Below are 22,039 nucleotides of genomic sequence, written 5' to 3'. Positions count from 1 at the left end.
GTGGGAGGGGATGAATATATTTTCTTTAGGGTTCAATATTGAAACAAATGGAATGCAATTACTTATGTTATAAAATAACATGGCAGACGGAGGGGTTGTGGTGGCAAGGGGTAGAGGAATTTACCGATGTTTTGCGCATGGTTAATAAAGAAATAAATAAATTTTGTAAATATAAGTATTTAATTTCTAAAAGGTGTACGGTAAAAGAGCTAAACAACAAAAGTCTACAAAGGCATTGTAGTTTTAAAATAATATTGTTTAAGTGTCATATTAAAACGTTTTATGATTAATCCACATCCCAGTTCCTACTCAAATTGTCATTTATCTTGTTTTGTTTCTTTCCTAAAAGTCTTACCTTAGAAGAAAGAAGAATTGAAAAAGAATACCGACGCCATTTGTTTTATGGTCGAATTTTCTTCGTATCTGAGAATGCATATTATTTCGCTTTTTGTATCAATAATCTCGTGAAAAGTGCATAAAATGGTGCAAATATCGTTCCCAAGTACATTATTGTTTTGTGGTGATTGTAAACAGAGTTCGTGTTGTGAAAATCTCTAATATTAATGATAAATGACCCACGGAATCTTCCAGAAACCAGCAGGACTTCAAAAGAAACATAATCTACAATTAGAGGCGCTACCGCATACTTATATCTCGGCGAAACTTGTTTCACTATTAAAACGCGGTAAGCGGTGCGCGTAGACCGGATTCGGTAGTTTTAGTTAGACCATTGGGAGATGCCACAAAGCCTCTCTATCCTCAACGTGTGACTGTTTGGTACGGTTTATGGTCCGGCGGAGTCATTGGACCTTACTTTTTCGAAAATGAGGCTGGAGCAACAGTTACGGTGAATGGATTGTGCTATCGAGAGATGATTAATGTTTTTTTATGGCCGAAATTGGATTGTATTGATCTGGACAACTACTTACTTTCAACAAAACGGCTCGTTGTGCCACACAAGAAACGAAACCATTGATCTTTTACGATTGAATATCAAAATAACACCTCTTATTGGAAAACTCTGTAGTATTTCTACAAGGAAAACTGCAGTTATTTATTAGAAAATATAACATTCGGAATGATTTGATTAATAAAAAATATATCTTTTGAAATGTAAATCACGATTACGTCCATACTGCAAATAGTATTTTAGAGACTTTGAGTATCATCGCGTCAATTAGATATCTAATTTGGTAAGCTTAAATCCGTCCACAGCTGTTAAATACGTAATCACATAAGCAAAACATCATAATAAAATATTCATACATGTTTTTCGTATTCATTATTAAACGAATGAGAGTGAATACAATGTTTAAAATTACTTGCAAACACTCGAACATAACAACTTCAAGATATCATTCTATTTTTAGTATGAGTGTTTAGGAACCGATTGCAACAATATTTTTGCATAATTTAAAGATATATGATACCTTCAAACGTGGCATTCACAGATTAAGAAAAAAACATAAGGCAGTGTCAAAGAAATAATATATATTTAACGTGTTATTACTACATCAACATAATATACATATACATATACTATATATTTACTGTATTAAAAACTCACGTTTTTTCGTTTGCCATATTTTTTTCATAAATTAATACACGTAGTACCTTAAGGTAGGCTCACATATTTAGAAAATCATCCATAGTAAAAATTAACTATTTAATGGTGAAAAATTAATTTATTCAAACATAAAAAATATATATTTATTGTTTGGCGAAGGATGGAACCTTTTTTTATTTTTTTTTATTGAATATATAAACACATTACAATAATTTACAAATGTAGATATTTCGAGGCTGATTGCGAAAAAATTAGAAATTTTTAACAAAAAATTGCCCAACTCAATTGAGAAATTATTTCTCGTGTTTGAGTTGGGGAACCTTCCTTCTGGACTTCCGACTGGAGTCAACCGCGCTACCGACCTTGCCAGATTCCGATCGTATAGGATCGATATTTATTTTGTATATTGAATGGAATAATATTGTCCGATTTCGGAGAAATGCATACATGTCCGCGTGCGTGTACGTAATTGACATTACGAGTTTATCTGCGTGATAGGTTAATTTCCGTTTCCAAGATTTGTATTTATTCATTACCGAAAACAAAAGTGACATTTAAAGATTTGTATATTGTTTTAAAAGAAAACAAATATTCCCGGGTTACTAACAACCTGACAATATTTGAAAATCTCATATTGCCACCACAGCAAGCGGAGCAAAAATCTTACTTGTGTTGTGATGGAGGACTCGGAGCCAGCCGAGGAATTGAACAACTACGCCTGGGGGGGATCCAAACGCGATACCAACTCAGCCTCTGACCGGTCTTAAAATGTATTAATTATTATTAATTATAATATTTTATAAGATTATGTTTTTCTGGGCAAAAAGTTGTACTTTTTGAAAAATCACCATAAAATTGTATTTATAGAATAAATAATTAAATATTAATAAATAAATATTAATAATTTAATATTAACAATTAAATATTAATAATTAAATATTAACAATTAAATATTAATAATTAAATGTTAACAATTAAATATTAATAATTAAATATTAATAATTAAATTATATGTAATTATTTTTCATTTATTTATTAATGACTGGTCACTGAAGCCAGCTCAGTTACTGCGTTTAAAGTTAAAAACGTCATTTCCATCAAGAGGTATTTTTTTACATTAACCCAACACAGGCCCTGAGGAAAATAATTCCCCTCAGAGCCCGTGTCATCTTTAGGGATGCTGTGTAGACGATATTTTAAGGAAAGGAGGAGAAAAAGTTTTATGAAGGAAAATGTTATGGGGAGTGGGTAGGAATCTAGGGATGAGTATGTCCAGTAGTAACGGACGTACGAATCCATCCCGCTGCGGTGCTACTATGGATCAAGAGACACCAGCTGGAGAGGTCAAAGGGTCTCCCCGATTCGGCCCGCCACGCAGCTGGTGAGCAGGCACATCAGCCTTCATATATAACGCTATATGAAGGCTGGTCTCGACAACTGAGTTGCTGAAATCATAACTTCCCTTGCTCTTAAAACTCAAGAAAATTAGAAAACACATTTTAATGGTTGTGTTAGTTTGTAGTTAGCGTTACATAATATTGTTTTGTAAGTCAGAACAAGTATAGTAGGTATTACAAATTGTAATTTACAATCTGTAAAGCTGTTATTATGAATTGCTTTCAGACGATGATTAAACATTTAATTTAAGTAATTGCTTTCAATTAGGATTTTAACATTGTAAACTGAGTCCACCGTGCGAAGTCGCACGTACTCGGATAATACATGAAAAAGTTGTTTACATACATTCATACATTGCAATCATAATTCGACCTGGCGGACTGGCAGTATCTAATCCTTCTAGAATAAAAATGCTTCCATTCAATCTATGGAAGCATCGGAGATTTATTTGATGGACCAACAACATATATATATTTATATTAATTATATTATTTTTATTAATTATATTATTTTAAAAAGAAAGACAAACATTCCCGGGTTGCGAATAGCCTGACAATATTTGAAAATCTCCTACTACCACCACAGTAAGCGAAAAATGTTGCTTGTGTTGTGGTGGAGAACTTAGCCAGCCAATTGAACGCACGACGCTTGGGTGGCACCCAAACGCGATGCCAACTCAGCCACTGACCAGTCATACAATTTATTAATCTAAATACATAAATATTAATTTCTTCAAAATCATTAATCTCAGAAAGTTTTTCACCGATTGCTTTGAAATTTTGTCACAACTTTGCTTTTGAATACAAGTGTGTTTTTATATAGGTAAAAACATGTTTTTGTAAACAGCGCCATCTGTTGGACGTAAAAGTAACTTGCGCTATTTTTTATCTATCTGCACAGACAGACTGAGCCACAGCAACGCGTAGCGGGGTGCTGCTAGTTATTTATAATTAAATATTAATTATTTTAAATATATTTGTTAATGACCTGTCATATATTTCAATAAAGCCTTAATTAGGTATATTAGAAAAAATCAGAATTTAATTATATTCAACAACTCGCACAATATTTTCGAAATAAAAAATACAGGGTTACTGGGGGTAAAGTACGCTAACTTGATGAGGTGATTCTATATGACGGTAGAAATAAAAAAGATAAATAACTTTTTTCAAAATTCCAATGCTTAATTTCCCACAAAAAAAATATTTTTTTCCTAGAATATTTATTTTCCCATAAAAACAATTTAACCTTTTAACCTAAAAACTACCACATTGGAATTTAGAAAAAGTTATTTGTCTTTTTTACTTTTATTATCTTCTAGAATGACGCCTCTAAGTGAGCGCACTTTACCCCCGGACACCCTGCACAATAAAGCCAAAAGTAAATTACATTCAATGCACAAACATTTTACATTGACAAAATATGAGAATGCAGTCTTAATTTCATACAACATTAATTGATGTTTAACAATTTTATAACTTTTTTACTGTATATTTTATCCTTGGTCTCTGGTGGGATTTGCATTTTATTGTATATGATAATAATAATATGTAGTGAAACGTTCTGATTTGATAGCGCCGGCGCCGCGACGCGCGACGCGTCGCTCCGGTCATAAGCACGTGGCGATTTGTAAGAAAATTCACCTTCACTTGACATCTAGCTGCGTTGCAGGTGCGTGCTGCGCAGGCGCCGAGCTCTACCGATAGGGATGGGGCAGTGTTGTTATCGGCATTTCCGATAGAATCATTGTTTATTACCTATCGCGTTGGCACTTAGGCAATATTGTGATTATGTGTAATTTTAAAAATACTTTGCGATAAAATCGATTTTAAATATATAAATCTAACATGTGTATGTTTCTAATAATCTACAAGATAAATAATATGATGTTAATAATATTGAAAAAGTTAATCTCTCTGTATACAGTTAAAAAATTTTTATGCAGTTAGCTTTTTTTTTTTTTTTTTTTACAGTATTACCGCACAAGAGTCCCAACTGCTCCCGTCTGGAGCCAGTGAGACTATGGCATCCCCAATTGGGGTATGTTGTGAGGCTGAGGGTATTGGGGAGGGGAGGGAGATGGGGAAGAGGAAGGTGGGGAAGTACCTGGCTATTCAGATCTGGTCACCAAACACGGCTAAAGCCATTTCAAGCAACGTTTCAATTCTGAATGGTGGTCTTACACCAGGGCGATACTGAGAGTATCTTCCACTCTGGAACGTGCCGCAAATATACTATATATTATTTTTAATTAATTAATTGTGAAATAACACAAATTAATCAAATAAAATTTATTTGCGCACGCCGGGTTCGAACCCGCGACCTTCGGATCTGTAGTCAAAAGCGTATACCACTAGACCACGCCGGCCGTCAAATGTATGTAGGTACAAAATCTTATTTTATTTGTATCCAAAGTAATGTTTTATCTTCTGTTTTTATCAAATAAAATATATTGCTTCTTAAAAACGTGATTTTCACGTCTCTCTAAGAAATAGTACAGGTACACTGATAAATATAAAAATTTAATATTCCAATTAAAATTAGCAATGCAATAACAATGTAAATAAAAAATGTAATAAAAAAATATCGTTTCTTATATAGGTATATGTTTATATTAAATTTTATTTTGGGATAACATTGGAATATTTATCTGTTTCATATTTTCATTGAGAGTTGTTGTCATGATCTTCAATGATTTAGTATATACTTGACGATATAGATGTGAATGTAGAAGGCCGCACAAACTGGTCTCATTTTATTTTTAAGGAGAAAATATGCTAGTACCTACGTAGTACAGGCTCCGAGCGTTTAAAGTACGTTAACTTTATTTCTCGTAATATCGATTAGCAAAAACCTGACCACCTCTCGTCGGCGATAATGCGCGCCAATTTCCACCAATGGGAGCGGGAAACTCTACTACGTGGGCGGAAAATCCCGACGTCGACCGACAACACCCGAAGCCGCCATTACGCCAGATGCCAATGTCACGTACGTCAAAACACATCGGTAATGTGTGTTTTCTGACTGAATTTTCACTAGAACGCATTAAATAAACTATTAAAAGGACTGCCTATTGACGTCTGATCGGTTATTTCTGATGAATTTATCAATATCGCAATTGAATACACATCCGGGCGAGGAAAGTCTCGCTGAAACAGAACAGCTGATGATAAATACAAATGCAAACGTTGAATATACGTACATAGTACCATCTTGTATATTATTTTTAGGGTAAGCTGACTGAGTCATGAACTTTAGCAGATCGGTATCAATGTACCTAAGGAGACAAATACATTAATTGACAATACTAGAAGCTCAAATAATGGAGATTAATGTAACGACTATTGTTACAAGCGTTTTTATGTCGTCAATTACAAGGAAGCATTGCGTTTCTAGATGATATGAAATATGGTAAACAAACAAAATGTTATTGTTATGTCACTAAAATGCTGTGTTAATGATAAAACAACAACGTGTTTTAGGACTTTTACCGAAATAAATGCCCTTGAACGTCTTGGCTTCTCTGTAGGCAGGTACAGAATCGATATTCACCTAGTTTTATGAGTTTATCAACCTCCCCTTCCCTTCATTTGAGAATTTGGCTAACTGACTGTTGTAAACGTTGAGATTAAAACTGAACTAGGCACCACGGTTAGGTGCACATTTTCTCTAATTAAATATAGTCATGTTGTTTTTTTCTTCAGTAATGTAGAGAGAAACATAAAAACAAGGATTTTTAGACAATTACCCGAAAATAATAGATCTCAAATTTATTACCTAAGTTTACCAAATTTCAAAACTCTAACGATTAAATTTACCTTTCAATTATTTACCCTTAGTTCCCTTCACAGAGCCCTTGAAATTGTCGCCTATGGACTAAAAATATGGACTAGTGATAGGCACTACGTTCGATATGGAAGCCAATACTCTGCAAGGTTTTTTTGGATCTAAAGGTCACACACCAGAGGTCATTAAAATGAATGGTTTCGCCTACTTGGACGAACTTTAATATTTCAAAACTTAGGTTTTCTCATGCCGATATTTTCTTTTTTTTAACATGGAATTGCATTCTTACGAATCAAATTGGTGTGCAATAATTTATTTAATAAATTTCTTATCTTTTGAATGATTTTAAACCGGAATTCACTGACACACCTTTTAGAATAAATTAAAGATAAAAACATCATACAAAGTTCAAAAATGAAAAGATATTAAAAATTTATCTGGATTAATAAGAATATTTAATTGATTATCTTATGAATAAATACAATTTGATAGGATGTGAGAATAGACACGTTCTATGTGTACTTACACTACAGGGCAAAAGTCAATTTTTGATTGGGTTCAGACTTCAATAATAATTCTTATTCAAAATATATTATTTATTTCTTTATTAAAAGAAACTAAATTGAAGAAAGAAATACAAGCCGAAAAGATTCATAATACCTGAAGGTTAATATTTATACGATAAATGTTGACATAATATTGTGTAGATTTTTCCTTACGACAATCCATTTACGCTATCCCTTCAAATATTACTACTTAATTAAAAAAAAATTCCAGCAAACAAAACAAATAATGTGACCAAAACTAATTTCAGATTTTTCTCTCTCCCCTTAAAATGTCAAGGTTTAAACGTACCTACCCTAACAGATCGATAGAGCCTCTGGCTCTAGAATACGGACAGAGACTGTTGGGGTAGGTAGAAAGGGATTGCTAATATAATAGTATTAATAGTATTAGTCCCTAGCAGAATCTTTGAATTATTAAAACCTTACGCAAGACTGCAACTTCTGATTCTAAATATTTAAGATGTTTTGAGGTATCCTTTGGTAGGTAAAAGATACTATCTCATATTTATAGGACTGAAGATTGAGAGCTATTTTCGATCTTATTATTCGAACGAATGAATCAATGAATATATCCGAAAAGAATGCAAGGCCAAAAATATAAGCGAATGCTTAGATAGGAAATGTGGAATAAGGGGGAAGGTAGAGGCAAATATGTGAGGGTTAAGTTGATGGGAAAAAAAGTCGGGAAAGCCGACAAGAAGACATAGCACATTGGAATTAATCAAATACTTGTAGAATTTAATTCTATTTAATTAAATATTTGTGTAGAACTTTGTAATCATACCAAAAGATAGCTGTTTGAACGTTACCTTATTATTTTCTGTGTCTGTTTTATGTTTCGTTTACATTTATTAGTTTTATCTTCTTCAACGATTAAATACTTTTTTTAATAACTTATTGAGTTAAACCTCAAATTGTAATATTTAATTATTGAAGATAATATAACCAACTGCTAAAAAGAATATTTGAAACAAAAATCAGAAAAATATACGGACACATCTAGGACTCGAACCCAGAACCCTTGCCTTGCCGGGGCACCGCTCTACCAACTGAACTAGCGGGACCCTATCTTCTTCGGTCATATTTAACTGTATCATACTTCGAACAAGAACTACCGACATTGCCTTCATTTTTCCCAACGCACATTTTTATTGGCTGCTATCTTTGTGCATGATCGCAATGCTTAGTTAGGGTTTAATTATTAACGGAAGAATATAATAAGGGGTTAATTCCAAGTTGTGTATTTGTCCACACTCGCCGTCCATCCATACGGGGAAAAGGCGTGACGGTGTGTTAGTCTACATTTAAATATTTACGTGGAAAGATCTCTCACCGAACTTATGAGTAAAGCAGTAACGTTTTATCTATCAAAACAGTTCAAGGTTCTCGTTCAAATTACAACACCAACACTCCACTTTAATTAAAATCATTAACCCCTCGATCCTCTGGTATACTGACCATTTCCACTTAATATCTAATAAAATCTAAATAAATAGAATATTTGTCTCTAAAAACTAAACTAAAACTTTTGACAGGTGATGAATTAAGCTTTCAAATTTATTAGTAGAATTTTTCTTTTTTAAAGAAAGACAAACATTCCCGGGTTACGAATAAGCAGACAGTATTTAAAAATCTCCTACTACCGCCACAGTTAGCGGAAAATGTTGCTTGTTTTGTGATAGAGGACTTAGCCAGCCGAGGAATTGAATACACTACGCCTAAATAGGTCCCAAACACGATGTCAACTCAGCCACCGACCAGTCGGTGACATATAAATTTGTTGATTACGAAATTTGAAGGCAAACGTTTAAATCGAATAAATCGTTTAAAAATGGCTCGCCTTACGTTTTTTCAACTTAACATTGAACTAAAATTACTGAGAACCAAAAAAAAACACACCTTTTTAGACAAATGTATTATAAACATTACTGCCACCTCACTTTTTGTCGTTTAATATAAAAATAATTAATTAAAAAAAAAACAATTTTCATAAATTTTCTCAAATTGCGTTTGTTGGAATTATTGGTTTCATAGAGGTGTACATTTTAATAATTCCGTGGTTAACTTCTATATTTTAATCTAGAGCTTGGTGTTTTTTTTCTTCTTTCTAACATCTTTTGTTCATATATCTAACTATGACAGTAAGGACGAGTTGTTTCGGAGAATTTGAACAATTCATCAAATTTCAACGTTCATTTACAAGTTCTGTGAAAGATTTTTTCAAGTTCTGTTTTTATTTCAGTTTTTTCAAGCAATTAGCCTACAATGATATAATAACAGAACTTGAATAGGACTTTCACAGAACCCGAAAATGAACGTTGAAATTTGATGAATTGTTCAAATTGTCCGAAACAACCCGACCTAAGAATTTCTATGAGACCATATGAGCTGTTCCCAAAAGAAACTAAATTGACTCTACAGTTAATAGGTGTCTGCAAAATCTAACAAATTAGCCCGAAGGGTTAAGGCGTTTCGCGGATATCGAGAGGGGGTGTGGGGGTTGGGGGTGGGGGTGGCGCGGAATGGGGTAGCCATGACGTATTAACCACAGTTTATGGGTCAGGGTATTCACTACCCCAGTTCAGAGTCGAGACGGGAGATGAAACGGGTTGAAATGAGGGTATTACTGCGCAGGATGGTTATGCAAGTATAGGAGATGACTAAACAGAAGTAGGTATTAGGTCACGGGGTCAGGTTCAGCACGGGTAGTCGCATAAATTGCACAATTATATAGGTCATTAGAGCGTAGCGTGCAGCTACGGTTTATTCGAATCGAGATTTTGAATCACGTAAAATTAAAGTGTCTAATTATAGAATTGCGAAACCAAAATAACTGTTACCGTATTGTATTTCCGACTGTAATTTGGTGCTAAACAGTTTTGGTGGTGTTTAGCATTTCTTACTTTAGTACTAAATTTCACATTCAAGTTAAAATAGTAAAATAAATGTCAGTTTTAAAAACCTGTAGACTGTAGAACTGTAAACCAATAAGGTTTTTTAGGGATTCCATGGGGGTGTGTTTTATATAATGTAAATGAATACAGACTCCATAATATGCATTGCTTTGTAGAGCGATGAAGATCTTCCAAAAAATATCGACCAATTTAAATTAAGAGGAAAGTGTATTAAAAATTAAAAAAGAAGCAATGAAATATGTGAATTGAAATTTGTATAATTCAACTTTATTGCTAGTATTTTGTTGATCACATATATTATAATTATGTTTATACTAAATCAATCAGGAACATTCACTTACTTATTATGGGGTATAAAATGCACTAACTTCTGGGGGTGATTTTAGGTGGTGCACTTTTCCCTCGGACGCCTTGTATCATGGTAACCAAGTCAGTCATCCTTGTTTAAAACCCTTCAGCGACCCTTTTGTTGTCTAAGAATTCATCAGTAAGCATTTTATCAAGATGGTTTGAGTATAACCCACCCTATCTTAAAACGAACAATGTAATAAATCTAAAGGAGTTCCTGGTAGAGTGTTGTAAGTTTATGTTTGGTGGCTGTCAAACGCTAGAGTGACATATAATTTTAACTCAACAAATATTTTTTTTTTCAATTTCTACAACGATATTAAAAATCGATTAAATATTTAACTACCGATTGGCTCAAAACTCAACAAACCTCGAAGTTATATCTACAAAACTAAAGTTTCGAGTCAACCAAGCTCGTGGAATTGAAGTTATTCTGTCAAAATAATAACTTCCTAAGCTAGCACAAACGATCGTGAAGTTAAAACAATTCGGAGAATGCGCACAATGCTCTAAATGTTGCTAAGTAAAGTTACCCCATCGACAGGTAGTATGATTCTTAATATCATTGATGTAATTAATCTAATCCTAATTGGTCGATACGCAGACTGCTCTTGAATAATACCAAGAAGAAACGTACCCCTTTAAAAAATAAACCGTAATGGCAGGCAAGTAGGTACATATTTCACAGATTAAATATCGCAAGACTTTCGGTATCAATCAATAGTATTTTTATTTATTTTATCAAGATCTTCCCGAGGAACTTTTAGAACTCCAGTTTAAATATTCGCATTTCAAACGAGAGCCCATTTTGTACGATTTTTTTAAATCTTACAAAGGACCAAATACATAAAAATGACGTAGTTATCCAAGATTTTGTGTTTATTTTACACATAATCTATTTAATTTAAAATTACAATCGAGTTGGAGAATTTTAAAAACTTTAAATTATCAATTCTCGGTAAATCTCTAAATAGTATAAAATAAATTCTATCCGCGTCTGTCTGTTTGTACGCTTAGTTCTTCTAAACTACGCGCCGGATTTTGATAGGGTTTACACTATCATTTAGAAATTTTCTTTTGGAAGGGTTATATATATAATACGTGCATATTATATTTTTAGAAAGTAGAGGAAAGATGACGATTTTTTATAATAAAGTTGTAAAAATATATTTTCGGGCGCTGCATTGCTAACGTTGTCTAAACCTTATGAGATACCTAAATCAAAATAATGTACCACGGAATTTTATGTCTTAACAAGTCAGCTAGTAATCAAATAAACACAGTAATAATAAAATGCTAGTCTTACCCATAATTTGGTAAATCCTTTGATAGGCGACACGTCGATCATACAGAAAATAATTTCAACTAAACAGAACTTCACAAAAATAAAACTTCTTGTATGGAAATGTAAAAAAAAATATTAATGTTAACCTCTTATTAATAAACTAAAAAGATTTTAAACAAATTTAATAATCTAGTCGTCTATTCAGTGATCTCGGAAGATGGTCACTTCACTTTAGTAATACCAATGTACTCGTAATAAAATGGTAACAAAACTCAACAAACGCAGGAGCGGCGATATCAAAGACGTGCACACACTTCGGAGGCTCGCTAAAGACTACTATATTATAGCACATTGCACATTTCTGAACACAACATCAGAATTCAGAACTTTGCAATAATTTTATTCGCATTTTCTAAATACTTATGTAAAATATAAAATGCGTGCAAACTTGTGAGGAATGGCTGAGAGTAAACCGTTAAATGCTGCTTTTGTTCAAATCTGGTGTACGTGTCAAGTCCGACGTACTACCTACCCCTTGCCATTTCCCCAGAACCAGCCCGGATGCTCTCATTCCCAACTTCCCATCCCATCCCCTATTGTGGCCCCGCCATACATATATTACACTATCTAGACATATCCGCGGTAGATTCGGACGCAAAACAAACTGAAACGCGCACTACGACATAGTTTAGTACTTCAACGGCTTCGGATTTAGGTTTTATTTCGGAGATTACTGCCAAGATTGTATCTTAATGTGCGTAGCTAAAATCGTTTATACTAAATCATTTCATGACCAGACCAACCAACAACACAACACCAGTGCTTTTGTTTGAGATTTGGAGATTTACGTGGGTATCACTATTACAAAACAAGACTAGTTTTTTAATACTACATTATTTTACCTTAATAATATATGTATTTGCATATAGTGTCACGGTGTGACGGTTAGGTTTGGCTATGTTTTTTTATACGAACGGTTTATTTCAAAATTGTGTTTGACCTTCAAAACCAGTTGAGGGTAACTGTTTACAAGAGATTTCTAAATACCACCAAACCCCCTTTTCCCACCCATGAAGAATGTGTATACTTTGAACAATCTACGTTCAAAATATGAGGACAATAATTTATTTGTTACTCTCCACAATTGATTAATAAAATCTCTGCGTAAAGTATGGGTCGTAAAGCTAGTATCTTTAAATATCCAAAATCACTCTGTAACTCTCTAACTCACCCCTTTTCCTTTAAAGCTGAATTTTAATACTTCTCGGTGAAAAAAAGTACAAAATAAGATGAAAATGACTATCTACGTCTGATTTCGAAAAAAAACTCTGCGTAAAGCCAGGGGACTTAAGCTATCATCTTATAAATTACAAAACCACTTTGTTTTAATCAGTTTAGAGTCTACATGTCTACGTCATGTTACTTATTCTTATTATATTAAATCATTTCATGACCAGACCAACCAACAACACAACACCAGTGCTTTTGTTTGAGATTTGGAGATTCAGTTTAGAGTCTACATGTCTACATCATGTTACTTATTCTTGTCAACTCTACGTAAAATTATTATATCAACAAGAAATTTTCATCACTGTGGCATAAATACGAGTACATATCTGTGGCATAAATACATCTTTGCGGCATAAATACTTCTTTGTGGCATAAATACGTATTTGTGGCATAAATACAAATTTGTGGCATAAATACACCTAACAAAAGAAACGTAATGAATACGGCATTAACCTACTCAATAAAAAAACAAAACCGAAAATTCGGCTGATATTTTTTAAATATTGTCAAATTGCCAAGCATAACCAATTAAATAAATTTTCCTCTTATATTTATTTCTTCGTTCCATAAATCTACGTCTAGTACATTTTTCAGTAAGAAGTTCGTGTTTTTCTCTGTATGGTTTGATTTATTGGTTATTTTAAATGAGTTTCTGGGTGTCTTCGAGTCACAGATTTGTTGGCAAATTCTAAAACTTCCTTATTTTTATATTAATTATGGTTTTAGGAGATTTCTACAAAAACGGACTAATGGCTGCTCCAAACCTACTTAATTGACAGTAGTGCACGACCAACCGGGTTTCAGTCAACCATCAAAATATACGTTTTTCCGGAAATCTGTTGTTGAAAAATAATATTTATAACAAACCGTTCGCTTGTCAGCATTACGTTTTTTATCTTTTGTAATATCTACTAAAAATGGGAGCTAACATATCAAGAAAGAGTGTTTGGTCATGTTCACATTATTATTGATTAACTCTGGTGAGACTGTTACCATAAATAATATCGGATGACCAAAACAAACGTGAAATTCAAATAGATATATTAAAACTTGTTAAAAATACACAACGAAATTTTATTGTTATTATTTTTATGTGTACTTTGAAAAGGTTTTTAATGAATAGTAATTTTTTATCATGTTATTATGCCATGTTGCGCTTCCTCTTTCTTTAGCTAACGGCATGATAACCCAAAATTTAATCAAGATAATACTTTTGGCCGTGAAAATCTCAAGTAATGTCAGTAAAAACAAAAATTGTAAATCTGTTGTTTATGGATATTGACATGATATGGACATGACACCAAATTGTATATTTATTTTACAGTACTGAAAAACATTGTTATCTTTGCTAAATTCTTTATCAAGTTATCAAGTAAGTATGTAGGTACTAACATTGAGTATATACTTAGTAGCAACATAACAACACCGCATAGTCTAGTCATTTTTATCTCAGGGCAAATAGATTTCAAAAGCAATTCGGTGGCTCTTGTCTGGCAAGTCACTCTATAGTGATACGATCAAATAATATTCTATATACAGGGTGTCCGGGGGTAAAGTGTGTTAACTTCGGGTGGTGATTCTACATGATGATTTTCCGAATTCGATTGGTTATTTTCCAATACAAAAATATTTTTCCATAAAAGAATATCTATTTTCCCATACAAACAATTTAACTTTTTAACCTAAAAACTACTTTAAAACTTTGGAATTTCAAAAAATATTACTCTCTTTTCAACTTCTAAAATCATGTAGAATCACCCCTGAAGTTAGCAGTTAGCACACGTTACCCTCAGACTCCCTATACAATACCAAAATTATAAGTTTTGAACAATTATAAAAATAAAAATAAATAATTTTCAAAACCAGTTTGAAGACAGAATTATTTAAGACTCGTCAGGTGTCAAAAGATCTCGAAGTTGTTATATCGGTTGTTTAATTAATTATTTAATTAATGTTATAATTGTAGGATTGATTATTGCGAGCTAGCTAAAAATCGCAAACCATTGAAAAACCACAAAATCTTACTTGACTTGTCAAGATCAAACCCAATTTTGAATATGACACTTAAATTCAAAACCCGAGTTCATTGAACCAGATGTCACTTAACCCTTAGTGTGCCGTCGCAAAACTTTCTATTCTATTTTCGTCATCTTTCTTGTTTTATGCATGTTTAACTCCTCAGGCCTCTGGCGTATGGACCGTTATTTTTGTTAAAGACGCTGTTAAAATGTCGGAGAATTCGTGTGTTTTTCCGCATTACAACAATATCCGAATAAATGGAACATTTCTGAACGTTACCGAAACAAAGTTATGAAGTAAATTTGTATACTCGTATTTTTTTTAAATAAACACATATTTTTTGGAATATTAAAATTTTGAGTGCAAACATAAAAAGTTAAAAAAATGGTATACCTCACGTTTTTTCATCTAAATTTTTAAAAAACATGGTCATGTTTTATTAGACTTGTATTATAAACATTATTGTAACCTCACTTTTCTGACGTTTCGTATAAAAATAATTACTTAAATATTTACTTCTAAATTTAAATATTGTAATATCGTGGTTTTTTCTCTTTCTAGCGCCGTTTAGATCATATTTCTCACCCTGAAAGTAAGGGAGATAAAACGATTTCTGTGAGACTGAATCTAAGGGTAATAAATGTTTGTTCGCAAAACCGACCAAATTAGCCTGAGGGGTTAGTGATGTTTTTATAAATTGTATCGTCTTACCGGATAATGAGTTTATATATTTATAAAAATGGTAATCTACCATTTCGTGTAGTTTCTTCAAAATAGGTAGTTATATTCAGAGAAGTGTTTTTTAAACGTATCCTGGAAGATGCGCTGGCGTATATAAGGCCAGATATTTTGTTTATTTCGATTTTCAAGTAAAAATTTCGATAAAAAATTGTGCCCATTACAGTATCATCTTTAATTTTTTCTTTCGGCTTATATTTTCTTTTGTGTATCTCGGTCTGTAGCTTCCTTTTTGGAGACCTCGTTATAGAGTACATTTGAGAGGGCGCAGCCTTGAGAAGGGCTTTGGCTTGAGTTTTAGGAAGTCTTGAGTTTTGTAGATCCTTGAAAAGGATTTACTGTAAGTAGAGATGTGTTGAAATAAATCGCTTGGTTTTCAGTTGGCAAAAGAGGATGAAAAACTGATTTTGTTACTGGAAACGATTTTATTTCTTTATTGTAGAGATAGCACACAAAGTTATTAAGTGATTAATGGAGAAATCGGGCGTGTGCCAGTTTGAGATTAGATTAATAAAATTAGCAATAGAGTTTGCAGTATGTTCGTAACCTTTCAGAGTTGAAAAATTCGATATTATTGATGTTTTTTAGACCAAAAAATTTATTTTTAGATTTTTAGCATAAATATTTTCAGGAAATTTCATTTTGGATTTCCTGAAAACTTTCATACAGAAAATCGAATTTTCTAAAAATAATAAAAAAAAAATTTTTTAGATTCTCACGGCCAAAAGCATTTTTATTGTTTGTTTTTGGGGTGTTATGCCGTGTTGCGCTAACTCCTTCTTTAGCCGACGTTTCGGACAGCGTTGCAGTGTCCATCATCAGGGCAGATCCGGTAGATCCGAAGATGTGTAAAAATTTTTACACATCTTCGGATCTACCGGATCTGCCCTGATGATGGACACTGCAACGCTGTCCGAAACGTCGGCTAAAGAAGGAGTTAGCGCAACACGGCATAACACCCCAAAAACAAACAATAAAAATAAAAAAATTGTTTTCAACTACAACAACATCGATAATGCCATTTTTGTAATATTAACAATTTAGTACTCTGGGTTAGCGGGGATATGATTTTAATACAAATCTACAGTTTTATTCCGAGATTGGTGAAATTTTGCGTCATCAAAACAATAAGAAAGTCACTGTCCACATGAGATACATTTCTAAAAACCATCACTATCCCATTTTCCCACCCCCTTAAAGAACTTTTGATACTTTTTGATGAAATTTCGGACATTCAAAATAAGAGGAAAATTACTGATAATATCTGATTTTTAAAAACTCTACGTAAAGCCCGGCCAACGCTGGGGAATGATAGAAGAAGTGGCCCCAGGAAGACATGGCGCAATCGAGTGAATCAGATACTTAGGTCGGGCCATGTTGAGAGTCAGAATAATAGAATGTATATATGGAACGATGTATGAATGTGAATTAGGCAAGGAGTGTGTGCGAAGACCTAGTTATTTGGCGGTCCGTCCTCTCTACCTGCCCCTAAGTTAGGTTTGAGATTCTGACTTCCATACAAAATACAGAGATATACAGTCTAAAAGTTGTCTGATCATTAGAAGTACTTCGAGGTCAACACAACTATTATCACTTTGCAACTTCATCTCCATCCATTTAACACAATAAAAACATTTTAAAATATTAAATATGGAATTATATTTTTTTTCAAATTCACTGACTTTAAAAAAACCTCGTGCGAAACCGGTTAACATAAATAGTCTGTAAATGGCATAGGTAGCTTATTTTATCACAGTGACTAATTTTTGCATTCAATCAAACAAGACGTAACTGCGATAACATGACATCTATGTAATCTATTCGACATCGATAACAAGTTTAGTGTTATGAATTAAAATGGTTACATGTTATGTTCCTGATAATGAATCCAGTAATAACTCGGCGCCTTGAAAGTATATTTGTCCGGAGTTGCAAAAATGCCATTCTGATCTGAGATAAGGGCCAATTATTTTGTTTACGTCGATCTATTTTAAAACACAGATATGAACTGAATGTTCTAATCCGCTTGAACTTTTATCACGCATAGTGTCTGCCATAATCGACAATGTTGGTTCCAAAACATTTTTACAATCGAATGATGTTCCATTTAGTCTTTAAGATACATTATTCGAGATATGAAAATACTGGGCTTCATATTAAAAATAACCAAAAACGTTAATTCCTAACAAGTCATACGTAATCGGTTAAATACGTACATCTAGTTAGAATAATTTAATCCAGCTCAGTACTTTGGTCTCCCATGAATGAATTAAAAAATTTACGTTTTATAAATTAAATTTACTGCTGGAATTCATAAATTAACTTTTTTATTTAAAATTTCCAATTTCAAATTCGACTGTTCCGAAGTACTGCAATTCATAAGTAAACCTACGAGAACAACCCGACAAAATACACTTTTCTGCAGTAACATACCTACAACTACTTTGTACATTGTACATTGACCATTCCCGGGTATGCCACTACGGGAATCTAATATGTACTTGAGGTGACAGAGACACATTTAATGTTAATTTGGTGATTTTTGTGGAAGATATCAAATACTTTTCCAATAATTTTCAATTTTTTTCTGTAAATATATCTGATCTCTGTATTTTTATATTGGTTTTGTTTTGATTATTTCTTAACAATTTTATTTCAATATTATATAACTCAATCATCAATTTATTTATACATCAAAAAAAGTTATCATCAATTCATTTAAACGTCAAAAATATAATCATCAATTTATTTAAACATGAAAAATGTGATCATCAATTTATTTTACCGGTCGGTAGCCGAGTTGACATCGCGCTTGGGTCCCACCCAGGCGTAGTGTGTTCAATTCCTCGGCTGGCTAAGTCCTCCATCACAACACAAGCAACATTTTCCGCTTTCTGTGGTGGTAGTAGGAGATTTTCAAATATTGTCAGGTTATTCGTAACCCGGGAATGTTTGTCTTTCTTTTTTTAAATTAAAATTAAATTAAATTAATTTAAACATCAAAAATAAAATTAACTGAAATTTATTATTCTCAAAAAATTATTAACAATTAGGTACAAAAAACACTGAAAAAATAACCCTTCAATTTGAAAGAAAACTGATGTCGCCAGTTTATTTTTGACTCTTAGGCCCCAAACGAACCAATCTTTTTCACCAATGAGCGTATTTCTTTCCAACCGACCGTCCCTCAATTCTCTTTGGTGGATATGGAACACCGAGTAAGCTATCCTGTTTTTCCTATGAATATGTCCCGGGTGAATTACGTCACAATTCGTCCTCGAGAAAAAGATTTCGAATTATAGGAAAACGTTATCAATGGGTTCAGCAAATATTCCCTTTAGACTCGTAAATTTATAAGTTTCATAAACATATTTCCCAAATATTGTGATAATGTTAGGTAATAAAGGCGAACGCGAAACCGGAATCTCTCCAGGGTATCGATTCTCCAACCCAGGCCGCTCGCAATGGCAGTAGAAAGTACATACATTGGTCGACATTCTTATTCTTGAGTTCCGTCGAAGGTACACATCGAGGGAATTTCATATAATTAACGTTTTGACGTAACAAATGTATGGATATTATCTTCAAAAATAACTTTTTCTGATCTTAAAAACTTAAAGAGTTAAAGAGAAACATGATATAAATTTGTAGAAATTGGGGATACGGGGGCTTTGAATGGCCAAATTTTATCTTGTTGCTAGGTAGTTAATCTCAGATACAGTGATATTATTAAATTTACCTTTAGACAAGGACAAAAATAAGTACGGATTTTTTTATCAAGATACTGTTAAAACGTGACTGCATTACCATTTCCTAGTAAAATATTAGTCATTCAGAATATATCTGAACTTGTGTTCACGCAGGTGCGCTTGTCCGAATAAATATAATGGAAAATATTATTATTTTTAAGAACACGTGTTCCGACTTAATCATATATCTTATCAGTATTTTTTCTCCGTTGATCTAGGCAAAATACATATAATTATGGAAAAGACCTACAAAGGATTTATAAATGAGAGAATTCTGATCTCCTTTTTTAATCTCCGTTTGAATTCCCAATGGGGTAGGACCGTCACTCATAACAACATTAAGCAATAGGAATAATTACTATATTGCTGGGACAACTAAACATAACCTGATCCCTAGAAATGTGATCTATACAGATCTGAAAGAAAACAGATGTCGCCAAATTAACACAAATCTTGCGACTCTTGGGCCTAAAAAAAATCCAATGAAATTTACTAAGCGTTTGAAAAAAAACCGATGGACAAATCCCACCAGAAATCAGAGAAAACTGAGCGTACTTTAGGCATACAGATAGATCCACGGTATTTCTCTCTGGTTACGACAAAAATATTCAAGTCAATATCTAATAGGTACCACAGCAAAACACGTCATATTTTTTATTATTTGAATAAAATGTCAAAATGGACTTGTTTGTTTGCCATCGAAAAGAACCAAACATATCAAATGTCAACCTAATTCGTTATTCACCGGAAATTGACACTTCAATCCGACGCGACGTAACGTCTCAATTCCTTTTTACGTTTCCCTCACACACAGGTTGATATTTCCTGGAAATAATAAAAGTAAAAGTGTACTTTGATGCTACCCCAATGAGGCATTGAATCTGGCATCGCTCAGAATCCATTATTATTATTTTTAAAATAATTTTAACCTGACTGACCTTCAAAGGCTTGTGTGGCTGGTTTTGTGTTCTGTGGATCGCATTTTCCTTCTCGATTACATATTTGTTCTGGTCTTCAACGAGTGCCACCGGAACCCTGAAATAACACAAAATTTTCAAATTTATAAAAACATATATATAATCCTTTTTTCTTTAAATCTAATATTTATTTGCATAAGAGACAATGGCTTAAAATATATACCAGCTTTTTAAAGTGTCGTTGAGGAGCAATTGAATACATTATTATCTCGCAATAAAACTAAAAAACAACCCTCAAACTCACACTAGGACACTCTTCTTCACATAAATACAGGGGCGTCACCAGCCTCCAAGCTAGGGGGGGGGGGCAGGTTAAATTTTACAGGGGAGGAACAAAAAAGTATTCAAACAAACTACAAATATTTACATACAAGCTAACGTGTACCCGGCGTAGATCAGATCATTTAAAGAAAAAAATTTTTGTGTAGCGGTGGAATTAAATCGTGCGACTACTGCAGGGCATGGGGGGACTACTATCGGTGTGCACAAATAAATTCAAACTTGCGCTATTTAAAATGATTTGTCTGTAAATGCGTAGAAAAATGGATTAGACATGAAGCTAGCGATTAACAATACATTTGACCGGTGCGGCGTCTCAGACTTCTTCTATTTTTCACATTGTATACTCCAAACACGTTCATTCCTCTAAATGCCCAAACCATCCAAGCATTCCTTTCTTAATCTTACATTAAATTAGGCTTACATCAGCCTTGCACTCATTGCGAATCTCCACATTTTTTATAAGGTCATACATGATTTTAACAAACATACGCCTCAAGGATTTCATTTCTACAGCATTCATGTTGCTGTAAAATACTTCAAAAATAGTTCAATAATGAATTGTGCCAAAAAGTTCAAAGGGTCGTGATTAATAGCTGTTTCAGAGAAACAAAAATCTTTTAAAATATATATTTTTTATACAAACAGCGCCAAATAACAACTAAAAGTATCATTGCGCCCTTGAGGTGATATTACGTAGGCACTAAATACCAGAAAAAGACTGTCAACAATAATTTGGAAAAATAAAAAAAAGTGTTTGATTTATTCATACCCCTCAATATTATGAATCTTCTAATTTCCTTCAAAGACAAAACACGATGTATTGTAGGCAGACTACTACGTAAAATAAAAATATCACAAATATTCGTAACCCGTGGAAAGCAGGCTTTATAATGTTATCGAGCTAACGATTAAATGAATATTACGTACTGGATAAGTTTAGTGTCGTTTGACAGAAAACCATCGGCTGTACTTGTAACCATTCGGGTATGGCCGGCATGTTGTCTCTGTCGTGTGGCGTTACTACTGCCAACTTACTACTTTGTAGATATCTTAAAACTACATAAACTAAATATCAATAACTTAAATCTACACACTGTTACGACATTATGTGGACCGGTA

At 33.1% G+C, this 22,039-nt stretch overlaps 1 protein-coding gene across 2 annotated transcripts in view; it reads right to left on the bottom strand.

The window, feature by feature from the left end:
* The window catches only part of LOC149422798 (glycogen-binding subunit 76A-like), a 170,001-nt gene that overhangs the window by 90,564 nt on the left and 57,398 nt on the right, over nt 1-22,039 (bottom strand). For both annotated transcript variants that reach the window (XM_089633512.1, XM_089633508.1), the window contains exon 2: nt 20,600-20,696. Coding sequence is in view for 1 of the 2 variants with exons in the window: in XM_089633508.1 (XP_089489634.1) it covers nt 20,600-20,696 (97 nt within the window). In the remaining variant the exon portion in view is untranslated. The remainder of the gene's footprint in view (nt 1-20,599; nt 20,697-22,039) is intronic.

The sequence above is a fragment of the Hesperophylax consimilis genome, chromosome 7 (assembly GCF_061612785.1).
Source record: "Hesperophylax consimilis isolate HC1 chromosome 7, BYU_Hcon_1.0, whole genome shotgun sequence".
Taxonomy (NCBI): domain Eukaryota; kingdom Metazoa; phylum Arthropoda; class Insecta; order Trichoptera; family Limnephilidae; genus Hesperophylax; species Hesperophylax consimilis.
This window is presented reverse-complemented; position numbering and strand designations above follow the sequence as displayed.